The 9,940-nt window shown below is 36.6% G+C and overlaps 1 protein-coding gene across 1 annotated transcript; it reads left to right on the forward strand.

The window, feature by feature from the left end:
- The first annotated feature begins 8,466 nt into the window (after positions 1-8,466).
- Positions 8,467-9,396, forward strand: LOC101647887 (olfactory receptor 14K1). Its single transcript, XM_013006323.1, has one exon. It carries the CDS (start codon positions 8,467-8,469, stop codon positions 9,394-9,396), a length of 930 nt encoding a protein of 309 aa, XP_012861777.1.
- Positions 9,397-9,940: the final 544 nt, after the last annotated feature.

Raw genomic sequence — 9,940 nt, forward strand, 5'->3', positions numbered from 1 at the left:
GAAGAGGGGGAGGGGGCATGGGTGGAGGGAGAAACAGGGTGGGGAGAGACTGGGTTGGTGGCACGGAGGGAATAGGGCACTGGCCCACGGGGCGGGGGGCAGGGGGGAGAGTGTTGGTTGTGTCTCCTAACTATTAATAACAATTCCATAAAATATGAATGACTTTAAAGTAAAGGAGGAATTGGGTGCTTTCATTTTCTACTGGATGTCAGCAAAATGACTATTCTTATGCAAGCTAAAGGCATAATGGCATTAAGATGTGATGGGTGGCAAGGATGGTCGATATCTGCTTCCTCAGTTCTACATCAACCAATTTATAAGAAATGCTATATATATCAAAATTACTATGGTTCCAAAATATCGCCTTAACTTGTATTTATTTTATGGGTGATGCAACATTTGTCCTTCAAACAAAAGTTTTATCTAACTCCCCAAACAGGATATTTGATCCTGTTTAATTTCATACGTTTCTAGGTTTAGCTCATATGTAGAGCTATAATCTGTGTTCATTTTGAATTATTATGTGAATGAAGTACAGTCCACGGTTTATCTTACACATTGTGTCTATTGAATTGTAATAGAATTATGTGTTAATATAAGTAATATTTCCTTTATATTACTCTCATAGCTTTGTTGAAAATGAATTGAACAAAGAATTGTATGCATATTTTGGATATTATTTTATATTTTATTGATCTGTGTTTATTTATACCAGTTCCATGATGGATTAATTATATTTAGTGACAAAAATAAATGAGCTAATACTATATGAAAGTGCATTGGTGATGTCTCTGTGTGTCGTGTAAACTATTCTGACTCACGGTAGCTCTTTATGACAGAGCAGACACACACAGTAGGTTTTTCTACATTGTCTTGGTGACATAGCGGTTATACATTGGGGTACTAATCACAAGGTCATTGGTTCAAAATTACCAGGCACTCATTAGTAAAACATGAGGCTTATCACTCCCATAAATCTCAGAAACACACAGGGGTAGTTGTACTCTATCCTCTATGGTCACTATGAGTCTGCATGGACTCGATGACAGGGAGTTGTTTGGTTATATTATGAGTGAGGTCTCTAGTTCTCTCCTCCTCTGGATCCAGTGATCCACAGTGGTTATTTTGGTTACAAATTAAGTACTTAACTATTATACCACTAAGGCTCTTTTTAAAAAGATATAGAGGGTCTTTAAATGCACATTGGGTAATGGAAGAGCAACTGTAAACAAACAAAAAAGGCATCACAGTTATATGATTATGTCTATACTATTTGAAAGATTAACTGTGATAAAGAGAAACTTGGAAAAAATTAGATTTCCATTGAAAAAAATAGGAATACTCACTGGTGATGCTATTATGCTTCAGAGGCTAAAATTGAAAGCAAAAGACCTAGACATAGTAGTTTTGACAAAAATTAAAATTTTGGTCAGTTTGCTTGAACAGCTTAGGAAGGTCAAATCCCTGACCTTGTATGCGAGCAAGGAAGGAAACAGAAAACCTTGAAATGAAGTGATATGCATATGGCAGACACGTGGTAGCTGAACACGAAGAAGACTGGAAGCACTTGCTGATGAAGGTCAAGCCATCATCATGTATTACAACTCAAGGTAGAGAAGACCAAAATCCTCACAACCTGACCAATAGGTAACCTCGTGATAAATGAAGGACGGGTTGAATTTGCTAAGGATGTTTTCTCGCTTGGATCCACCATCAATGCTCATGGCAGCAGAGGGCAGGAGATCGAACACTTGTTGCTTCAGGTATGCCAGTTGCACAAGACCTCTTTAAAGCATTGAATAGCAAAGAAGTTACTTTGTAGACCTGATACAAACCATGATATTTTAAGTTGTCTCATATGCATGTGAAATTTGGGCATTGAATAAGGAAAGCCAAAAGAAGCATCAATGTATTTCAATTGTGGTGATTGTGAAGAATATTGAAAATACAATGGACTTCGTAAAGGACAAACCAAGCTGTTTTGGATGAAGTAAGGCCAGAATACTCCTCTGAGGCAAGGATGGGAAGACTTCATGTCGTACTTTGGACAGGTTGTCTGAAGACCCCAGTCCCTAGAGAAGGACGTCATGCTTGGTAAAGGAGAGGGCCTTTAAAAAGATGTAAGCTCTCAAAGAAATGGATTTAACAATGGGAACAAGCATAGGAACATTTGTGAGTATGACGCGGGTCTGGGCAGTATTTGTTCTGTTGTAATATAATAGGCTTAATTTGGGTTGGAACTGACTCTACCGCCCCTAACAACCCAAACAGTATTCCACTGCATATAGCTCATTTCGTTTATTCATTTATCAGTTTATGAATATTTATACGCAAGTATGTGTGTAGGTATATGTTTTTTATAATGTACATAAATCCATTGAACTGTGATTATTGAATATTCTCAGCTTCCTACTATACCCACACACTATTTCTGGAAGTGGGAGAATCATTTTAAATTACAGGTAACATCTTTCTGGAATTTACTACTTTCAGTCAAGATCCATTTGATATCAGTTGAACCACACTTTATGTTCTTGCCAATTCCTGTCAATGTACTACTGCAACAGTTTTAAAATTATATTTCGGTAAATTTAATTCTATGTGAATTAATCTAGTTTAATAATGCTTGCATTCTATCTTATCAATTTTCTTCTGTAGGAATGCATGTGGACCTCTTCCAGTGAATTGACCAAGCAGTTATCTTCCAGACTTAATAGCAAATACATGTATTTCCAGTGTTTCATGAGTTTGTTGAAATATCTCAGTTAGCAGTCTGTGAATTACTGTTTAGTACACTTAAAGTTACTCGAGCTAAAAAAGAGAAGGATGTGTTAAATTGAATAAACATTTATGAATATGTTTCTGACATATGTTTGTAGTCTTTAGTTCTGGACTAACCCAGTCAGCCATGGATGCCAAGAAGCACAGCACTTCCACGACAAACTCAGGTTTATCGATGCACTGCAATAAAGCCACTGACTGGTTCCAACTGCTCGTTCTTTGGTTCTCCACACTGCAGCATGAGGGCTACTCCTGAGAGTCAAAGACATGTAAAATAGTAAAGGAAATTAAGGAGAAATATAAGAATTTCTGGAGTATATCTAAGAGATTTGGGGGAATTTAAAATAGTCAAGGAAGGACTCATTACCAGCAATGGTCATATAAAAATTGCAGCATCTCCATTCACAGTTGTGTATTTTCTATTCCAACATTCAGAAAATGAGTATACATATCATAAGTAAGAGCTGCTCAAGCATTAGGAATTTACCTGGAAGTTGCATTAGATGGAAAAATAATAATAATAATGGCAATCAAGTTAATTCTGACTCACAGTAACTGTATATATAGATTCCAAGGTTTTTAAAAATCTTTATGGTCGAAGCATGTCTCATCTTTTTTTGCACAGAATCACCGGTAGGTTTGCCCTGCTAACTTTTTCATCAGCAGAACAATGCTTATCTTACCGTGCCACACAGGGCCTCATAGACGGACAAAGGGAGCTTATTTGTGGTGATGTCTATGGAGCCAACTGTAGTATGGTTCATTGGACAAATGTTTTCAAAATGACATGATTGTATCGGGAGTTCATAAGGAAAAAGATATAAACACCGAGGCCATGGTGAATGGGCGAATGGTAACAGACATGGTTACATGACAAAAACACGGATTATCCAACACACATTGGTATGTCATCCAAAGCCTCTTGAGGCCCAAAACTTCAGATACAGTAACTCAGGGGGAAGGGGGGGTGTAGATATAATCATGCTTAGGTTTTGTTTTTCTAGCAGGTAAGGGGGAAAAATAAGATCAAACTCTGAAAATCTATCTCATCTTATTTTAATAATGATAAAAATTTCTACTGAGTTACTGGTGAATGTGTTTGATTTCTAAGCAAAAGTTTGGATCTACACATCCACCCAGTGACACCTTCAAAGAAAAGCCTTATCTGCTTTTGAAACATCAGCTATTGAAAATCCTCTGGAGCAGGGCCCTTCTCTGACATACATGGAGAGGGTCGCCAGGAGCTGGGGTCAACTCAGTAGTAGCTGGCTTTAGAAGTTACAATGTAAGCTACTTCTACGAACAGTGATTTTCAAGATGCTCATAGATAACATCATTGACATTATTTGAGAATGCTACAGATTCTGCAAATTAATCATCTGGGAATTTTCTACCCAGGTATCTCTGGACATTAGTATGGATCTGAAGGAAAGGTAACCTCACTGGAGACTCACTAGCATCCAGGGGCAGGGAGTGGGGTAGAGAAATATGGAAGTGGTCCAACGACTGAAGATTCACATTCTAGACCCCTCATTATACATCTCTTTCTGCCCCTCTCAATTTCAGACTGAGATTATTACAAAGTAAACAGTATGTAAATGTTGATCTAGATTTAAATTGCATCATGATTTTTCAGATATTCAATAGTCACATGTAAGAAATTGTTAAAGCAAGACTGGAAGGGTGCTCTAACCAGACCTGAGGGAAAACATATTTTCTCTTATTGAATATAAAGGCAAGAGCATCCGTTCTCCCATCTGAGATGAGAGACACATGAAGAGTCTCCTAAATTGTACCCTCTGGGGAGTTTAAGTGTGTCCAAAAGTTTGATCTCCCAGGAGAATCCTCTATATTCTGCAAGCATCCTTGATAATCATCGCTCCTTCTTGGAGTAGGAGTTACATCAGATACAGGACATCAACACCCGACTTCAGCTAAAATTTAGAATTTAGAGACTGACCGCCCAGATGGATGTGCAGAGGCCAGAGTTGCTGAATATAAAACACTATGAATCCAAATGCAAGGATTGAAAACAGGACTCTGAACATGTAAGAAAATAACTGCAATATTTCCTGGGTTTTTCTTTTTCTGATTTACAAACAAGAATTTTCCTCCTTTATTATTTTTTCATAAAATTTGTGAAATTCTGAAACTCCAGTTACTATTTGTTACCTCCTTTTCAATGAAATTATTTTGAAATGTAGAATTTTTGAGAGAATTTTTATTAGTCTATAAATATTGTTGATATGGACCTCCTTGAAAATTGCAACTGCGTCCATAATTGTAACTTTTCTGTCATCAGTCCTCTCTCTCTCTCTCTTCCTCCCTCACATCTCTCTCCTGCCAATTGTGACAGAATTTGTTTCATAACCCATTATTAATCTTTCCAACTTTCTTATCATCCACACACAAAAGCTCTGTGTTGATTAGGTAATAGAAGCTGTTCTTAATTTTATTTGAAAATGCAGAAATATAGAAAACTGTCCCACCCAGTATTTTGAGCTCCCTTAAGTATTTTTACTTTTAGCATCATTGCATGTATGATAAACATTTCAGTGTTAGAAGTGTGATACCCCTTTTATAACCTTTTTTAATTATGTAAAATTGTTATAAACAGGTATATCAAGAAAACGGGGCAGGCAAAGATTTATTGTTACTAATGATATCTGTAGAAGAAAAGCACAGTTTATACTGTGACTGCCAACTACATGTTACAGATGCTAGCATATAAAACTGAGTTAAAAATAAGCTTGAAGGAGAAAATGTCACGATCAAAGTCAAATATTAAGGCTGTGAAGGCACATAAGCATTCACTCTGCCTGGTTTACCCTAATGTTCCTCAAGCACACCAAACCAAACCAAACTCCGTCATCAAGTCAAAGCTGACTCAGAGGGATGGGAGACCAGAACCGCCCCTGTGAATTCCTAGACTACTTCTGTGTGGTTGCAGAAAGGAGTGGCTAGTGGTTTCTAACTGCGGGCCTTGTGATCAGCAGCTCAAACTTAAACACTATGCACGCAGTTTTATTAACAATACACCAAGATGAATGGTTTTCTTGTTTGGAAGCAAATTGACAGTATGTAGACAACACTCCAAACATAACACTTCCTAGTAGGGAAGCACTCTGATCCCAAGTGCCCAATAAATTCATCATGGATTATGTGTCGGCTCTTCCTCTCTAGGGCTGTCTTTCTCCAACAGATTGATTCTGTTCGATAAGTTGTCGTACATTGCTATGACTTACAAGATCTTCAACTTTTTTTTAACCTCAAAAAAGTTATAAATTTGCTTCTCAGATAATCACTCGTGCAAGAATGGAACGGTTCTCTTAAGTGAGTCGTATGAATGTTCATCCTGCAAAAGTCTGCTTTTACTAACATTCTTAATATATGGATGCAGAGAAAACAAAACATAGGCCCATGGGAATGGTCTATTTACAGCTGAGATAGTTACAGTTTATTGTGCCAACTTAGCCAATGAACACATGTGGGATTAATCCTTGAAAATGAAATATAAAGTATTAATGTGTGTCCATTGAATATTTTAATCTACTTAAAATTTTCATGTAATATGCTTAACTTTCTTTAAAATATGAGTAATTTTACTTATGACTATTTCCCAAAAACATAATAATTAATTTCTTTTAATTAAGAAATGTTAAGCATTTTTCTATCAGAGAAAAATGCAAATTATTATTTTTTCAGTTGTCTAAATTTAACCTGTTCTAAATAGAATCCAAATATTAAATTATTAGGGGATTTCATATTAGAAAAGTATTAAGAAGTACATTTGATGCTAAAATAAGTATTCATGTTTTCTGATGTTAACATAAATAATGGTTTTAGACACAATCCAGAATTATGTCTATCATCTGAGACGGTTTTACTGTTCCAATTAGATCATTAATGTATATGCTGATTTTCTATTTCTTGGATTTACAGTTTAAGGAAAAGATGAATGAAATGGAACTTTTCGATATTGAGAAAACATGCCATTGAATGGTGCAGAGATTTTTTTAAAAAGCCAATGTAAACTTTGAACCCATTTTTCCAGGGGAAGAGGACAAATTGTAAAGCAGCAGCAAAGTGACGATGTCAAAATTTGACTTTCAGTCAGAGGGAGAGTAAATAATACTGGCATCATTTCATTAGTACAAAGACTGTGTTCAGTCCTGGGAAACTAAGATAAGTAAGACATTAAACTTAAACTGAATTCAAACTTCTCTATAGGTGAAAGAAGATTAATATAAATACTCAGTTCCTTTGAATTTCAGGAGAGACTGTTGCATGCTGGCTGCATGATGTAATAGAACTGTCAAGAAGAAGAAAGGTACTATTGCAGTGATGGGCTCAGCCCAAGAACTTCTCAGAAGACTTAATGAGAAGAGGGTGATGAGAAATATTTCAGGGGTGATGGAGGAGCCTCTTACTTTTTGTGCTCAGTGAACAATTGGAGTCTTGAGTATCAGAAGTCTTCATTTTAAAAGATTAAAACAGCTTTTTTTTCCCCTTCTGATACTAGAGTATTTACTGAAAAGCACACACATAAATATTGAAGAAAGAAGGGAGATGATTAGGGATGTGAAGACATTGTAATTGAAGTGATGCTGGTATATAATTAAAGAATAGCTCTTGAGATTGAGCTCAAAAAAGGATGCTTGATCTCAAATCAATCTTGGGTTCTATTAGTAACCTATGTTACATATGTGGCTATGTAAGATAGGAAGACATGCTGCCTCTCTCATCAGGTGAAACCCTTATCTGTATTTGTTAGTTTGTGGTTAATTAAATCCTAAACAGTAATTATGTTAATTATCTGACTCATAGTCTCAAGCTTGATTGGTCTCTTTCATGAAAAATATCACAATATATTTAAAAACTGATATAATAACTAGCTAGCATTCTAACAATTGTGTGTATGTGTGTTCTGTACCAGGTATTTAATCTACGGGTAACTGTTGGTGCAGTAGTGAAAACGTTTGTTGCTAATTAGAAGACCAGAAGTTCAAACTAGAAGACTGTCGGAGAAAGAGGTGGGCATAGCAGTCCATAAAGATATGGCCTTGGGATCTCTATAGTGCAGCTAAGAGTTGAGATTGCTTGATAGCAACACATTAGATATTATACTAAAAGCAAAACAACTCATACCCAGTTATTTTACATCAGTCGGACTAAAATCTGACTATTCTGGTAACTCTAAACTTTTTGTCTAAACTAATGTCCTTAGTTGCTCCCCAGTTGATGCTGACTCATGGAAACCCAATTTTTTAAAGATGGTTGCGCTCCATAGGATTTTCATTTTGTATTCTAAACAGAGGCAGGTTTTGAGTTCATGTGTTCTGCGTGCTACTATTGTGTGAGTTCAAATAGTCCATCTTATTAGTTGCTTTCAATTGGACACCCCTACTCATGATGACCACCCGTGAGTATAGCAGGGCACAACTGCTCTGTGGTCTTTCATAAGCAGATCACCTGTCCTGTCTTTCAAGGTGCTTTTGGCTGATTATAAAATGCTAATGTTTGGGGAAATAGATGAGAACTTAAGTGTTTTTGTTTGTATGTTTCCCTTGTGCCTAGTGTCTAAGGACTCTTTTGCACACACAGCCTTCTTAAATAATTAGTGATATTAATATATTAACCAAACTTTATTTGCTTTATTTAATAGGTGGATTATAATTTTTAAACATGACCAATCACACATTAATGATGGAATTCTTGCTTATGAAATTCACTGAGAATTGGGCGCTGTTGATGCTTCATGCTGCGTTCTTCTTGATGATTTTCCTTGTGGCAACAATGGAAAATGTTCTCATCATCCTCCTCACAATTCTTGACCAACGCCTCCACACTCCAATGTACTTTTTCCTCAGGCATCTGTCTTTCGCAGATCTGTGTCTCGTTTCTGCCACTGTACCCAAATCCATTGTCAACTCCATCACCTTCACGGACTCCATTTCTTTCCTGGGTTGTGTGATTCAGCTCTTTTTGGTGGTGCTCCTGGCAGCATCTGAGATTGGCATTCTCACTGTGATGTCCTATGATCGCTATGTTGCCATTTGCCGCCCTCTACACTATGAGGCCATCATGAACACAGGGGTGTGTGTGCAGATGATGGCTGTGTCTTGGTTCAATGGTGGGGCCCTAGGAGTCTTGTACTCAGTGGGAACATTTTCTCTTAATTTCTGTGACTCCAATAGGATACACCAGTTCTTCTGTGATGTCCCTGCACTCCTGCAGCTCAGTTGTTCTGAAGAACATACCACCATCAACATCAGTGTGGCTATAGGAGTCTGCTATGCCTTTTCCTGTTTAGTCTGCATTGTGCTGTCCTATGTGCACATTTTTTCCACCGTGTTAAAGATCCCATCCAGACAGAGCCAATCAAAAGCCGTTTCCACCTGTCTGCCTCACCTCATTGTGGTGAGTGCTTTCCTTGTAACAGGGGCTGTTGCTTATTTAAAGCCAGTCTCAAGTGCACCTTCTCCTATAGACCTTCTGGTGTCTGTGTTCTATTCTGTGGTCCCACCAACCTTGAATCCCATTATCTACTGTCTCAGGAACAAGGATATTAAATCAGCTCTAAGCAAAATCCTATGGAATATTAAGAGCAGCTGAGTAATGGAAGCATGACTAAAGTGGAATAGAAAGACAAATTACGTTCCCTCTTATGTCATTAAACAGCAGTTTGCAGCTGTTTTGCCTAAGAGATGAATATATCACAAAGCTTTATGATTATAATCTCAGTTTTAACAAAAAGTAACTCTTCTCTAACAACACTGCAACTTAAATTTCTGATTTGTATAGGAATTATATGTTGATAATTTTCCTATACTTACATTTTCTACTGATTACTTTGTCTCTTCTTGCAAAGCCTCATATACATGATATTTGTATGTATTTCTGATTCATCAAAAACTTTGATATTCCTTAGAATTCTCTTTATTTAGTTAATAGTTTAACATCTCAAATTTTGCTCAACTTTCTTGATTCAATTTTATTCATTCTAAATTTCACTAATGGCTAATTTTTCCCTTAACATATTTGTTTTCATTTTAAAGTGATATTAATTTTATCACAAGCTTTGCATATTTGACTAATATATGTGAGGGTACCCCCAAAACAATTTTTTTTCAAAGCTAGAAATTTTAATTTTTTTTTT

This window comes from Echinops telfairi, unplaced genomic scaffold (genome assembly GCF_000313985.2).
Source record: "Echinops telfairi isolate 266 unplaced genomic scaffold, ASM31398v2 ScPeMD7_7469;HRSCAF=8507_0, whole genome shotgun sequence".
In the NCBI taxonomy this organism is placed as follows: Eukaryota; Metazoa; Chordata; class Mammalia; order Afrosoricida; family Tenrecidae; genus Echinops; species Echinops telfairi.

Excerpts from the sequence above, each read along its gene's own strand:
- LOC101647887 (XM_013006323.1), top strand. The coding sequence starts at position 8,467 with ATGACCAATCACACATTAATGATGGAATTCTTGCTTATGAAATTCACT.